This window comes from Carettochelys insculpta, chromosome 22, assembly GCF_033958435.1.
Source record: "Carettochelys insculpta isolate YL-2023 chromosome 22, ASM3395843v1, whole genome shotgun sequence".
NCBI lineage: Eukaryota > Metazoa > Chordata > Testudines > Carettochelyidae > Carettochelys > Carettochelys insculpta.
Window position 1 is genome coordinate 15,848,433 of NC_134158.1, and position 15,636 is coordinate 15,864,068.

Below are 15,636 nucleotides of genomic sequence, written 5' to 3' on the forward strand. Positions count from 1 at the left end.
GCCTTTCATTTAAAAAAGGTCACTTATTTTAAAAAAAGCTCAATATTTTGCCTTGATTTTGTGCAATTTTGTTTCAAAATGACTTTGTGTTTAGAAGCATCTTTGAATTTGACATTTTACAATCTAAAAACTATTTGGAAATAGTGAAGATCAAAATGTTTCAACCCAAAATTGTTTTTCTTTGGATTTGCTCAAATTTTTCTTTTCAACCCAAAATGGTTTTCCAGGTTTTAAAATTGCCAAGGAGTCATAAAAACAAAAACCAAACCAAGCCCTGTTCCTTGTCCATCAGAGTCACTCACTTCCCTTTTCCCAGGGTCCATTCGTTCATTGTGAAGCGTGTGGCAAACACTTAGCCTCACCCATTTCCAAGGCGCCCAGCTCTGTATTAAGTCAGAGATGGATGAGGTTGGACAGCACAATCTCCTCCCCGTGTGTGAGTGTCTGTTGGTCTTCTCTGTCCAACTTTTGATGGCTCACACCCATAAAGCTGGCAGGCTGGTGCAGACTCTGGCCTGCAGAGCAGATGGCCAAGCCACCTGAGCCAATATTGAGTTACCTGGGAAGATGTGGGCTGGCTGGCTTGATGCCTGACATTCTCATTCATAATGTGATAAAACCACCATATGCCATCAATACCTAGCATCCTTTCTGCAGTATCAGGGTCCCAGTTCTGTTCCTGACCTGTTTCAGTTCCTGCATGAGCAAGAAGGCCTCATTCAAGCAGTGGAGAGACCTTGGCTGGACCGGAGCCGTCCCAGCTCCTGAGGCAAGGACCTCCCACGCACACATCTGCCTCAGCTTCTGAGAGGACACTGACTGGGACACAGCAGAGAGCTCCACTTGGCAGAATCTGATTTTTATTTTTTAATCATTTTGATAGCACTGATGTTTCTTTTAAGCATCTTTTTCAATTTTAGCCAGTTACATTTTTACAGGTGCGCCAAGTCATGAGTTTTCAGCATTATTCGCTCTGGAGTTTTACCAATTTGTTTCCCTAGCTGGGGGGAAGCGCGGAGGGGAGATGGTCATTATGTAACCACCACAGGCAGTGAGATTCAAAAAGTTAAAGCCTTATAACCGTGAAGATGCAAATTGTTGCCAGCGTATGTCCAATATACAAACTACATCACCTTCAATCAGACTTCAGGAACTTCTCCAGGTGCGTTTTTCTCACTCTCTCTTGCCCTGAATTTCAGTCATTGATGGAATTATTTTAGCTGCAGTTTGTGGGTGTTGGGTGAAACAGTCACTGGCTGATAAAAATCCTGACTATTCTAATGCTGTGTGTAGCACCAGTCACAATGAGCGCCCAGGGCTCCGCTACCCTTGAGAGCAGGAAAGTCCCTTTCTGCACCGCTCTGTGGCCCTAGCAGAGGAAACTTGTGGATCTGAGAACAGGGTGGCAATTACGCACCAAACAGTGGCGACTGGTGCAGGGGTTCTGTGGGGCACTAGCCACATGCTCCTGCCCCGCCTACGCTTCCCTTCTGTTCCCTCCCTGTCCTTGCTCTGTCCGTGTACCCCCCTCTTGCCTCTCCCCCTCTGGTAGGGGTCAAGCGCTGCCGGTGGAGGAGTGGGGCAGACACTGGGGATGAATCGTCACCCAGTCTGCTCACAACCAGTCAGGATGTGCTTGTGTTCTTAACCAAGCGTAGCTGCGAGATGATAACTGAGAGTGACTGGCGAGAGTGGCAGATCGGTAGCCAGAGGAAGCAATGACATCTCCCTCCTGCCGCTTGGTTGGGTAATGGTGATCACTGACCTGCCTCCTGGACCACTGAGGCCTGAGAACCACTGAGCTCCTCTGCTCAACCGGAGGACAGCCCCAGGGTACCCCATCTGAACTGGAGTGGAGCTGTCTGGGGGCATAGCAGGGTAGTTACCCTGCCCCAGGAGGAGCAAGGGTTAAAAGCCACCCCCCGGGCCAGGACTGAGCTGGGGAGGGAATTAGGTACCAGTGAGGGCCCAGCAGGCGCTGCATAAAGGGGCTCCTGGAGAGAGAGATTTGCTCCCGGCTGAGGAGCAGGAGGGAGCTGGCTGCTCAGGAAGTGACAGGGGCTTCCTGACTGGAGCAGGGCTGGGGGAGCTCCCAGGCTGCAGGGCCTCAGGACACGAGGGCTGCAGGGAGGCAGCCAGGGCAGAAGGCAGCAGGTCCCACCCCCTTGCCAATGCCGAGTGGCCGTTTCGGACAGCCGTTTGCCCTGAGGTCAGGGGTTAGGCGATGTCACTGGGTATAGGCGGTTGGGGTTCCCAGAGAGGGGAGGACCCCAGAGGGCGGGACACGGCGGCAGGGCAGCAGCCTGAGGGACGATGGGTGCTGTGGTCTGGGAAGGACGCGGCTCCCAATACAAGTTGATGGTGAGCACCGTACAAGCAGGCAAGACGCCAGCCAGCAGGGGGTGCACCCACGGCTGACGCGGGTCCCCGGAGTAGCCAGCAGGAGGCGCTGTGGCAGCGCGTCACGCCCTGTTACGGAGGGAAAAGAAATTCCCCCAAAAGGACCATCCCTGGCACATCCCCTAGGCCCTCGGTGAGCTGGTCCTGGTTCCTCCTGCCAGGCCCATTCCCAGCCTCCACGCGCATCGCTCGGATCTGCCACACTGACCAGAGAGCCCCCCTGTACGCAGGGACCCAGAGGCTGTGGCCAAGATGCCCGTTAGCCTCCTCGGTGTGGAGCTGCCCAGCCTGAGCTCCTGGAGCCTCTCCCAGTAGGGCCGGTTTTGTCATCCAGATGTGGGAACCCAGGTTCAGTCCCAAGGGTAACGCCCTCAGCCTCGGCCCCAACAGCTCATCCCGGGCCGATGCCCTAGCGGGGCAAGTCCCACCTTCGATCTGTGCAGGAATGAGTCACCTCCAACTTCATTTGCTTCATTACCGGTGCCAGGCAGCCCTGCTCATGGGGGAAGGGGGGGGGGGCACAGGGAGCAGTTGCCCCAGGGCCCTGGCCTCCTAAACCCCCCACAGCAGCCACCTCTGTGCATGCAGGGATGGGCTCCCTGCCTTAAGCCCCAGCCCTTCTGCTCTTGGCCCCCGCCCAGAAGGGGCAGGGAGCTGCCCCCCACACCTTGCCCCCATGGTGGCTGTGGCCCCAAAGGCTGATGGGTAATAGTCTCTCCCAGCTTTGCTATATAAACCCTGGTTTCTGTTTTCCTGCTGCATTTCCTTCAGGGGATGGGGGGCTACCCCCTGAAGCTCATGACCTAATAAACTTGAAAAATTCAGGAACCCTCCGACCCATCCATGACTTGTCAGGGCTGGAGGAGCCTGGCAGCCAGAGCCCTCCCACGGGCGTGAACAGCTGCAACCCCAGACCAGCTGCAGCCACTGGGCAGACAGGAGAGGGATGGCTCCTGCCGTGGGTGGTGGGGAGGGTGAAGGGATGGCCCCAGTCCTGGCCACTGCTGAGGAAGGCAGCCCACAGCCACCATGGGAAGAAGGAAAGGGAGAGCTCCAACCCTCAAAGATGTCACAGGGGTCCATTCAAGTCTCAGCACCTCTGCCACTGCCCCCACCGTTCCTCATCCTCACAGCCGTTCCACGCCCTCTCCAACCCTCCTCGCTCCTTCTAGACTGGAGGGACCCAGCACCGCCCGCAGGGCTGGCGCCCGAGGGAGGACCAAGTCTAATGTCTTGGGTTTGTTCTTCCTCTAACTCAGCGAGTCACTCGCCCTAGTGGACTCTCTGCCAGGTGTGACCACGCGCTCACCCACCTTCCCCCTGCAGCCCCTTTTCTCCTGCGACTTCCCCCCAGCAGCCGACGGCGCGACAACACCCTGCGCCGGTTTGCTCTGGGCGGGGATGCTGCAAGAGGTGGTGAACTCAGAAGGAATCCGCCCCCGGCCTCTCCAAGGCAGTCCAACCCCTGAGGACCTGTGTCCGTGGTCACCATCCTGCAGGGATCTCCCAGGAGCTCAGTGTGTATCCTGGCCCACGGTTCCCTGCGGAGTCTCCCTGGGGGCCCTAAGAACCCCTGAGCTCTCTGCGTCCAGGCTCATCCTGCCCCGAGGAGTCCTAACCGTGGCGCCCCCACCCCGGGACCCCTCAGCCCCCAGGCCCGGCCTCGCTGCCAGCCCCGCTCGCTCCCCAGGTGGCGGCCCCGGCTGTCCCCGCCCCTCCCCGGCTCACGGGGGGGCGGCCGCGTGGGTCGCGTGGTGCACCCCCAGCGCCGAGCTCTGGCTGAAGGCCTTGCCGCACTGGGCGCAGCGGTAGGGGCGCTCGCCGGTGTGGACGCGGCGGTGGCGGATGAGGTGGGAGCTGCGGCTGAAGCTCTTGGCGCACTGGGGGCAGCGGTAGGGCTTCTCCCCGGTGTGGGTGCGCTGGTGCTCCAGCAGGCGGGAGCTCTCGCAGAAGCGCTTGCCGCACTGGGCGCACTGGAAGGGCTTCTGCCCCGTGTGCAGGCGCTGGTGCTGAATGAGGTTGGAGCTCCAGGAAAAGCGCTTGCCGCACTGGGCGCACCAGTAGGGCTTCTCGCCCGTGTGCATGCGCTGGTGCTGCAGCAGGTTGGAGTTCTGGGTGAAGCTCTTGGCGCAGGCCCCGCACTTGTAGGGCTTCTCCCCCGTGTGGGTGCCCAGGTGCCGCATCAGGTGGGAGCTCTGGCTGAAGCCCTTGCCGCACTCGGTGCACTTATAGGGCTTCCCCGGGGCGGGGCGGGGGGCTGGGAGGGCGGGGTAGGGAGGCTTCCGGCCGGGGGAGCCCTCCGACTGCTCCCCAGCCTCGCTGAGCTGCTCCACGGTGGGGTTTCCCTCCTGCCCCCCAGTCTCGGCCCCCCAAGCTAGGTCGTGGGCCAGCCGCTGCCCCCCAGCCTCGGCCCTCCAGGTTGGTTCCAGCTCCGGACGCTGGTGATTGTTCCCTGGGAAGCCTCCCAAGGACAGGCTCTGCGGTGGCCTGGCCTCAGGCCCAGACTCCCCTGCCTCAGGCTTGCTCCGGCCGCCTGCGGAGAGAAGAGAGGCTGCGTCAGTGGCCCGGCGGAGGGAGATGCGAGGGGCCGGGGATCTCCTGGCGGGACAGCGCCCCCAAAGCCAGCGTGTCCCATGCCGAGTCACCCACTGGGTAACGCTTCGCAACCGGACGCTGCAGCAGGAGGGTCAGCACCTCCCCAGCCCACCTATTCCCAGCAAGGCCCTGCCCTCTGCCCCGCCCCCTCTCCTGAGACCCCTCCCCCTCCACCCCCCAACTCTTCCTCCACTTGCTGCATTTCCCCTCCTCACCCCCATCACCCAACCCCAAACGTGACCCCCTGCAGAGCTGTGCGCTGCTGGACACAGCTAACGGGCAGCCCTGGCTAAGTCCAGGCTGCAGTGGGTAGGGACCCGGTGCCTCCCCGGCTCACAGTAACTTCCCACTATCACCAGCAAGTGCTGCAATGGTTTCCCTCCCACTTTCCCAAGCGACACAGCTGGGGTCTGGGGGAGCAGAGCAGGCTGAGGCTGGGTCACTGCTTCCCACCGCGGCCAATGAGCGCTGAGGGGCGTTCCAACCCCTCCTGGCACCAGGCTCCTTGCTAATCCCCTGGGCCGATCTGGGCATCCCCCCTAGTGCAGGGCCCTGCCCCAAAGCACCTGATGGATGGAATGGCCCCATCTGCAGGAGCAGGACAGTGACAGGAGACCCAAAGAGCTTGGCCGCAGCGGGGAGATCTGATCGCTCTCCCTCAGCACAGGAGAGCCCAGTTCATTTGTCTAACTGGGCCAGAGGAGGCCATGCGCCCCGGATAAGCAGGTGAATCGGAAACAGTGGCGCTATAGCACCATCTCGTGCCCACAGCAGAGCTCGCCCGCTGCTGGCCAGGCAGTGCTGACTGCTAGGTAAACGCAGAGGGCTTACACCCATGGCCTAGGACCAGGAGGGACCTTGGGAGGTCATAGAGTCCAGTCCCTGCCTTCTTGGCAGGGCCAAGCACCATCCCTGACCAATGTCTCGACCAGCATTTCTCTGGCTGGGGAGCCTGACCCAGAAGGGGATCACAAGCCTGTCGCAGGGAGCCTGTGGTTTCACCACCTTTGCTGCTCCACTGCCATCAGACCTGGGTGGCTGGAGAGCAGCAGCTGCTAGCCAGGTCCCCAGCTCTGAGGGCAGCGCTGCCAGCAGCAGCAGAAGCAGCAGCGCAGAAGCACAGGTGACATGATGTGATAGGGCTGGGTATTGGGAGGGGCCGGAATCACTGTCCCACGTAAGCTGGGCACTTAGACAGATTGAAATCCCTCCCAGCTGATTAGCAGAGCACCGACCGCCCGCAGCAGGCGTTTCTCTCAGTGGTGCACATCCACACATGCTTCAGTGCACACAACAAAATTTGTTCCACACACGGATGGAAAAATATTAGCAGGAACCCAGGTGGTCCCAGCCTGAATTATTCTCAAAAGGGGTCCCAGCCAAGGGGCTTGAGCAGCCCTTGTCTTGAGCTCTGTGCAAAGCCAAGCACTCCCCTGTGGGGGGTTGCAGGTGGCCGGTAATCGCCGCTCTGGTGTGAGACAGCTGCCAAGTGTCATGGCTCATACTTGGCCATCAAACCAGAGCCCAATGCTAAGCCCCGTCCAGGGGGTTTGTTTAGCTGCTTTGGGCTTCCTAGAGCCAACTTGGGCTGCGACTTGCTCTTCAAAACCCCAAATCTGTGCAGGGGATGTCAAGGCCACATGCTGATGGGCTCTGCTTTCGACCCCCACCCCCCGGTGCGGCTGTCCCAGCGGACTTTCCATGTCCCTCACCTGCACGGCCGCCTCGCAGGACGGCTCTTTTCATTGTGTCGTGGAGACGTGGGGGGCAGGGCACTTCCCCACACTGCATCTGGAGCGGCCCCGCGTTGGGGATCCTGGGCAGAGGGGACAAAAACAGGACTGGAGGTCAAACCAGCACCACCAAGCCAGCGGCATGAGCTCGGCCCCCTCCTCTTTGGAGGGAGCAAAGAACCCTTTCTGACCCCAGGGGGAACCTGGCTGAAGCCCTGAAGCCTGCGGTTGAGTTAAAGTCACTGTCTTCAGGCAGAACTGGGGGTGGTGTGGGAAGGCTGCGGACAGAGAAGGGGGAGCCTGCCATGGACTGCCGTGGTTGGATGGGGGGAGGAGGGTATGGGGAGACCCCAGCATAGGGGATATCTCTTGCCCCCAGCCCAGGAAGGACGGGGAGGGGGATGCAGAGCCAGGACTCACCACGACGCTCAGCTAGAGAGGAGACGTGCATATCAGAGATCCTGGCCTGCCCATGACCTTGCAGGCCCCCCCCAGGCTCCCCAAAGAGACCGCGTTGCACCCATCACACACACCAGAATGGGGTCACCCGCCCCTGCACCCACATTATTGCTGCATGCTCCCCGCCAGTGTTCACACAGTGTGTGTGTGGGGGGGCTGCTCAACCCTTCAACAGAGAGGGAAACTGAGGCACCGCATGGCAAGGGCCAGCCTTGCCCACAGCTACTTTGCAGAGCCATGAATGGAACCCAGGAGTCTGGTTCCAGCAACCAGCCCTCGGTACCCCTAGCAGCACAGACGTCCTGGTGCTGGCTGGGGGCTTCTGGGGGGGGGAGAGGCGAGTCCCAGCACAGATGCCCTGGGGCCAGCCGGGGGCACCACAGGGGAAGGGGGACCCCAATGGGGCACCAGGGGAGTGGAAGGGGGATCCCCACTCACACGCCCCAGGGCTGGGGGGGATCCCATCAGTGGAGGGACTGGGGCACAGTTGGGAGATGGGGTCCCCAGTTAGGGGAGGCCCTGGGGGGTGGGAGGGAGTCCCCGCATGGGTGCCCTGGGGCTGGCCGGGGGCACTGCGGGGCAATGGGGGGATCCCCACACAGACCCCCAGGGCCAGCTGGATCGCTAGCGCCGAGCCCTGGGGCCGGGAGAAAGGGGGTTCCCTGGTCCGTGGAGGGATTGGAGGGCAGTTGTGGGTCCCCAGTCGGGGGAGCACTGGGGGGCGGGAGGGGACCCCGGCACAAAGCCCCGGGGGGACAAGAGGAATGGGGTAGCCCCAGTCGTAGAGGGCTAATGGGGGGCAGCGGGGATCCGGGGTTCCCGGTAGGGAGGCGGGGCACTGGGGGGGCACCCCGGGGTGCGGGAGGGGGGCCCCGCTCAGTGGGGGGCAGCGGGGATCCGGGGTTCCCGGTGGAGAGGGGGGGAAGGAGAGGACCCCCCCCCGCTGCCGGCTCCGCTCTCACCTGGGCGCCCCGGCCGCGCCACCCGGCCCACGCTGCCGGATGGGGCCGCGCTGGGGCGGGCGCCGCCCCGGGGAAGTCTCGGGCTCACGTCGCCTCCCCGCCCCACGCCGCGCTCGGCGCCGCCGGGTTAACCCGCCCCGCTCCGGAGCGCTGCGCCCTCCCGCCCCGCGGGGGCTCCCCAAGCGCCCGAGCCCGGGGTTCTCCAGCCGGCCCCGCTGCCCCTCCGCAGCCCGTCTGCCGAGGGAGAGGTGGGTTATGGTCTGACCCCTGGGGCTCTAGCCAGCTTCACTCCCCTGGCACCGACCCCTTGGCCGGCCTCAGACCCCAGGTCAACCCTTGGGCGGCCAGCCCTGGCCGCAGTCTGAGTTGTTGCAGCCTTGCTACTAAAAGCATCCGAGCCAGCAAGAGCAGCCCAGCTTGCCTAGGTCTGTGCCAGCTGCTGTTGCACTCTAGACCTGCCCCAGGGGTTTAGATGAAGTCTGGCCTAACAGCTGAGAAAGGGGGGTGATCTGTTAGCAAGCCTTGCCCCCAGAGCTGGGCCAGGTAGCCGAAAAGCAGCATATACAGTCACCTCAGCTCCTGCAGCCCTGACTGGATCCTGACATATTCTGGGTAAGGGGGAGGTATTCCTCGCAATGCATAACCCTGAGAAAAGCAAAACAAAAGAGCAGTAAAGTAGCACTTTAAAGACTAACAAAATAATTTATTAGGTGATGAGCTTCCGTGGGACAGACCCACTAATAAATTATTTTGTTAGGTTGACAGTGTGTCTGTGTGTGCTTTTCTCCTACCGGTATTACTAAAATGACACACACCGGTGTCTGCTTACTGCACACAACAGCGACAGCGAGAGCCACGTTCCCCCTCTGCATCCAACCCAAGTGTGGCTACAGTTTATTTGGCACACCCTGCAAGTTCTAGGCATACAAATGTAGATAGTACAACTACCCTACCCGGGGAAACAGTCTTGGTTATGACAGTCTTGTAGCCTGCAATGAAGGCAAGCCACTCACTAGCCTAGCTTGCCCATCCTGGCCTTACTGAGTTTGGCCCATAAGTTGAAGCTCCTAAGTCACCTCGGCATTTGTGGGGTGGCTGGTGTGTTAAGCCCACTGCCTGTTATGCTACCTAATGTTGTCTCCCTGTCTGTATGTTTGTCTCCAGGGGATGTCTCTTGTCTTATCCTCCCAGGTGTCACCATTATTTCCTTATATTTGTGCTAGGCGTACAGGACTCCATTATGCCAGCACTGCACGTTATTTCTGATGTGTATTACAGTAGCTCTAGGAGGCCAAGGCATGAAATCTGCCGTGCTAAACTCTGTACAAACACAGAACCAAAAGCTGGCTCTCAAAAGATTCATGGGAGCAGAAATAATGACAAAGAGCCATTACTTGTAAATAACTCGAGCAAGAGTTTTGCTTTTTAATGCACAGTGTTTTACTGTTTCTGCAGTTATTCCTTGTGCATGTAAGAAGGGTTCAAAGCATCTTTCTAATAGGTCGCTATGGCACAAGCAGGCCAGAGAGATGCATCACAACCCCTGGAACATGATAAAAGTTTAACAGTGGAAAAAAACAAGGTTCTAAAAACATTTAATTACAGCTGGGCACAGAAAGGATGTTTTTCAGTTTGCTGGCAAACCTCACCAAAAAAACCCAACCCAGACGTAATGAATTGCAGGGTGACACTAAAAGGACATTTTTTGAAATGTGAACTGCAAAGTCAGAGTCATTTTGGATTGAACAGAGCATTTCCTTCCACCCCAAATTAAATGTTTTTATTTCAACTCTAAGCTTTTTATAAAATTAAACCAGGAGGAAATGATGAAACAAAAAGTCGCTTTGGATTACCCCAAAAGAAAAAAAAAACAACTAACAAAATGTTTCACTTTGAAAGTGTCAAATCAAAGTATATTTTTGGACCTTTTTGGAAACCAGCAGACTGTTCCTGAATAGCTTGGATCCACCAAATTGCCATTTTGCACCAATAAATATAATCCTTGCAAAAAATTTTGACCAGCTTCAATCTTAACACATCTCCACCACAAAACGTTTCCCTCCATCACGCCACCTGCCAAACTGCACGAAAAGATATGACAAAAGATGCTATCTAATCCCAGCCTAATGACCCTTTATCAAACAGGCAGCCTCTTTCACTCGTACAGGGATATGACATGATCCTTGATGGAATGAAATCTATGAGGCAAGCAGTCATTAAAATACAGTTGTGAGAATAGTTCCACATGAAGGGATGTCTTTGTCTATTGTTTTTTTTTCTTTGTTTTTTGGGGTTTCTGTTTTAGACGAGAACTAGAAAGTATCAGATGAAGAAGCTAGGTTGAAAGAGGACACAGGAAACAATGTGGATCAGAGAAAATAGTGGCAATACACTTAGAAACTCTTGTGATTCTTGCACACTAAGGAGCAGAGTTAAGGTTACCCAGACAGCCATAACTTGCATTTCCTGCCTCAATAGGGCACTTAACTCCTAGTGAACTGGCAAATCACAACCCTATATTGTAATTTCTGCATTTCATAATTTGAAAGATGACTGGTGGTAAGGAAAGATGCTGATTCTGGTCAGCTTCAGGCAGAACATTTATATGCAGAGCTGTGAGGGACTGGGCGGGGGTGGCTTGACAAAAGTTAGACAAAAATGTGGGGGGAAAATTTGCTGAAATTTTCCATGGGAAATTCCAAGCTTTTGGTTAAAAAATGCAAATCATCTTTACTGAAACCTGAAACACTTTTCCCAAAACATGATGTAATTTTGGCAAAATCAAAAAATATTTCAGCTTCTGAAATGCCACAATGGTGCCTCATAGGAGTTGTAGTTCAGGGGATCTCATGCACCTTTATAACCCAGCATCATTGGTGAGACTAGATCTGCAATAATAGAAAACTGTCTCCCTTCTTTGGGTCACTGCAGTGCCTCATGGGAATGGCAGTTCAGAAGCCTCACGGCCCCATTCACCTCTACAGGTCAGATGCCTTGGTTGGCCTACATCTCCCATAATGCATTGCACATCCCCTCCTGAACACCTGCCATGAAGCACCAGAGCGATCACATGGCCACATTGCATAGTGGGAGAGTCATCTGGAGGGTTAACCTGGCCTACAGCAGTAGACAACCAAAATGCATCTCCCATAATTCACTGCAGTGGTTCAGGACCAGGGAAGAGCATCATGGGAAATGCAGTTCAAACAAGCAGCTCAGTATACTGTGGAAAATGAGAGCATACAGCATTTGGACTACAACTTTCATGAGGCAGTATCGCAGCATTGCAGAATTGAAAAATCTCAGGTTTTGACGGATGTTTTTCTGACAAAAAGCTGACATTTTCTGGAGGAACAGATGCATTTACTGGGGCAGAACCCCAATTTGCCAAACAAAGAACCCCAGTTAACTAACAATGATCCTGAGTGCTTCTCATCAGCAGATCTCAATGCACTTCAGGGTTATTCACCCCTCCTTTGCAGCTGGGGAAACTGAGGCACAGAAAGGCGATGCAACTTGCAGCAGGACAGCGTCAGAAAGAGAACGCAGGTCTCCCAAATGCCAGTCCAGGGCCCTGTCCTCAAGGTTAGCCTGCTGCAAAGAGAACTCCCAGCGAGATATTTGGCCAAACTGGGTCTGTGACAGGGTGAGCAGCACCTTTAAGAGGCAAGAGGCAGGGCTTCACTGGCCCCTCCAAAGCAAGCGCTGGACAACCAGGCTGGCCCCGCCTCCTCTTAAAGGGGCCAGCACCTCTCTTCATTTGTAAGGTCTCTGCACCGCATGGCTCCTCTGGTGGGTGATGAGACCCGAGCGTTGTCGGAAGCTCTTCCCACACTCGCCGCACCGGTAGGGCTTCTCCCCTGTGTGGATGCGCCGGTGGATGGTCAGGTGGGAGCTGACGGAGAAGCCCCGGCCGCAGTCGGCACAGCGGTAGGGCCGCTCCCCGGTGTGGGTCCGCTGGTGGAGGCTGAGGGTGGAGCTCTGGCTGAAGCGCTTCCCGCAGTGGTGGCACTGGTAGGGCTTCTCCCCGGTGTGCACGCGCTGGTGCTTGGCCAGGTGGGAGCTGACGGCAAAGCTGCGCCCGCACTCGGTGCACCGGTAGGGCTTCTCCCCGGTGTGGGTGCGCCGGTGCAGCACCAGGGTGGAGCTCTGGCTGAAGCTCTTGCCACAGTCCCCGCACTGGTAGGGCTTCTCCCCCGTGTGGATGCGCCGGTGGATGGTCAGGTGGGAGCTGACGGAGAAGCTCTTCCCGCAGTCGGGACATGGGTAGAACCTCTCCGCGGCTGGGACCCGCGGCTGGGGCGGCGGCGGCGGCGGCGGCAGGGCAGGGCGCACGCTTTGGCTGACGCTCCCCCCGCACTGGGTGCACACGGCCTGGCTCCCCGCTGGCGGGGGGAGAGACAGCGCCTGGACCCGCTGCAGAAGAGCCCCACCCTCTTTGGGCTTCTTCATTCCCTGGCTGTCAGCAGTTGCTTTACTCCACGGCTTCCCCGCTGCCCTGGCCTGGCTCTGGCAGGCGGCGCCCTGGCCTGGGCTCTGGTAAATGTTCCCTTCAGCCCTCATCCCTGGTAAGGTTCCAGGGGACTGTGCCGGCTGGGGGCCTCCCAGCTGCAGGGCAGGGTTCATCATTCCACCGTCTGTGAGAACATAGAGGGAGAAACTGGCGATTATTCTCAGGGCTGTTCTCTGATTGGCCCCTCGGCCTCCTTGTTCCCCAGACTCTCAGCTTCCAATACATCTCGAGTTGCTGTGGTTGATGAGAAATCCAGGAAAATGGAAACTGAGGGCAGAACCAATGAACCAATGCTGCCTGAGCCTGACGGGAGCCTGAGCCCCTTACTCTGGGCAATCTGAACTCTCTGAACAAAATTCCTGAGGGATCAGAGCAGAGTTTGTTTTATGAATGGAACTTGGAAGGGGAGGGCTAGCTTCCCCCAACCCTCCCAATCTGCTACCTGAGCTGGGGAAGAAAGGAGAGTGGCTGAGGGGTATTGGAAATGCACACAGCTGCCTAAAGGTACATCCACACCAGTGCTTCCCAACCTTTGCAGTAACAGGGCGCACTTCAATAACACAAACAATTCCAGGGCCCATCCACTGTTTCCAGCTACATCGATTGCACATACATACCATGTTGACTTATGTTTACTATGGTTACACTCTCACTACGGAGGTTTGCAATTGCCCCTTCCACCACTCTTTGCAGAGTGGAGGGAACTGACCGCCCAGCGCCAGCTGGGAATTCAAGCTGCCTGATTTCCAGCTAGCACAGGGTTGGCAGTTTCCCCTTGCAGGGGCTTTGCAAAGGGGCTGTGGGAGGAAAATTGACCATGCTGTGCTACCTGGGATTCAGACAGCCTTGCTGCTTGAGCCCCCAGTTGGCAGGGCGTCATCAAAGTGTGCCCCCCCCCCCCCTCACACACACACACAGAGCTCCTAGCACTCCCCCAGATGCAGATACCTGCAGAGTTCTAGGTATGAAAATTGCATCCGCATCTCCAAAAATGAGCCACAGATATCTGCACTGACATTCGTGGATGTAGATACTGCAGGTATAAAGCGGGTATCTGCAGACTCGTGAGGCTCCACCCTTTGGATCAAACTGACTTTTTAGATCCAAAGGGCTTTTGCTTTCATTATAATAGATTTAAAAAAAATAGTTTAAAAGGTTTGAAAATGAAAGCAAATGTTTGACTGGCATCAAATGAACTGTTCATTTAGCACAATTTTATTTTTTAAAATTCGTATTCCAAACTATCGCAGGACTACCGCAAAAAAAGGATTTTTTTTGCCCCACTTTTCCAGCCCTGCCTGGAACCAAACAAGTCTGGAGTTTAGGCTTGGTCCTGTTTTGGGCAGGGGGCTGGGCTCAATGAGGTCCTGAGATCTCTTCCAGCCCTGGGGTTCTGTGGTTCTAAGTCAGTTATTAGCTCAGCACAGGCCACAGCCTCTCAGACTCTGGTTTCCCCACCCAGGCGGGAATGAAAATGTTTCCTTCTCTCTCGCTTGGGTTTAGGGGGTGCAGGAGCTGACAGCCCCAATCTAAGGGGAGAACGCAGAGTTAGAGCCAAGCCAGGAAGATAGGAGCCTGCCCCACCCTGACCGCCACGGGGGACCTTACCCCGTGAGAGGAGCGTTCCATAATTCTCGGGAACCATGTCTCTGTAAACGGGCCTTGGTGCAGGGTCCAGCAGAGCCCATTGGATCTCAGCAAAATACATCAGACCCGTCTCCAATGTGCCAGCACCCTGGGACAAGAAGAGCTGGAGGTCAGGGCAAGGCAGCACCCAGCCCGGGGGGGCCCAGTGGCCTCAGCCCCACCTTCCCTCAGTCTGACCCCCACACCCCCACCAGCCTCCAGCTTAGCTCCACTCCCTAGCAATCCCAGCCCCATATCCACCCAACTCAGCCTTGCCCCTTAGCTCCATCCCCATGCCCCCAGCACCCTGCTCAGCCCTATCTGCTCTGTCCAGCCCCACATATCCCCAGGTCAGCGCTGCCCCTCTCACTCCAGCTCCACATCCCCGCGGGTCAGCCCTGCTCTCCTGCAATCCAGCCCCTTACCCCAGCCTCGCTCCCCCCAGTCCCGCCCCCTCGCTTCGCGCCGGGATTTGCGCAGCGCCTAGCACACTGGGCCACGCCGGTGGCCCCGGCGCTACCGTAATACCGCCAATAAAGGCGACAGCGCGCCCAGCCCCAGCGCCGCGCCCTTACCCGGCGCTCTGGGCGGAGGCTGAGCCCCCTGGCGCCGCGGGGAAACTGAGGCACGGAGCGGGGTGCTCGGGTCGCCCGCGGGCCAGAGGCCGAGCTGGGGAGCGGGGCCCGGGCGTCCCGCCGCCGCCGCGCCCGGAGCCGAGCCCGGCAGCCCCAGCCGGCGCCGGGGGAGCGGGGCCGGGCCGGGCCGGGCCGAGCCGAGCCGCGCTGCGCACGCTGCTGACCCGGGAAGTTCAGCCCCCGCCGGGGTGAGCGGAGGCCGGGCAGAGCCCGCCCGCCCCATGGCTACCCGGGCAGCTCCACGCCCGTAGTCTGAGCGCCCCACTCGCGCGGCCAGGCCTCCAGCACCACCTCCGGTCCTGCCCCACATCCAGCCCCCCCGCCCCACATCCGGCCTCCAGCACAACCTCCCGTCCTGCCCCACGTACAGCCCCCCAGCACCCTTCCTGCCACACCCGGCCCCCCAGTGGTCCTTCAGTACTGCCCTGCACCTGGCCCCACAGCAGCGTTCGTGCCCCCCCCATACCCCGTCAGTGCTGCCCCATATCCAGCCCCCCTCCAGTCATGCCCCACATCTAGCCCCTTTCCCCTGAGACAGACTCACAGGGCTCTGCTCCAGTCCTGCCCCACACCTGGCTCCCAATGCGCCTCCCGGAGTCCTGCACCCCCCATGGACCCCAAATGCCTTTCCTGGCTCTTAGCGCCCCCCCCCCCCCCCCCGCTCCATGCCCCTTCTGTCTCAGCTGCCTGGGCTCCAACACCTCTCCACTCCC

General features: G+C 58.1%; 1 protein-coding gene across 1 annotated transcript; it reads right to left on the bottom strand.

Annotated features, from left to right (window-relative positions):
- Positions 1-82: 82 nt before the first annotated feature.
- LOC142025244 (uncharacterized) lies at positions 83-15,132 on the bottom strand. Its single transcript, XM_075017873.1, is given in 4 exon segments — positions 83-4,625; positions 11,900-12,786; positions 14,271-14,397; positions 14,864-15,132. Coding segments are annotated over 3 exon segments (1,488 nt in total). The 5' UTR covers positions 14,371-14,397; positions 14,864-15,132; the 3' UTR covers positions 83-4,124.
- Between the last annotated feature and the right edge of the window lie 504 nt (positions 15,133-15,636).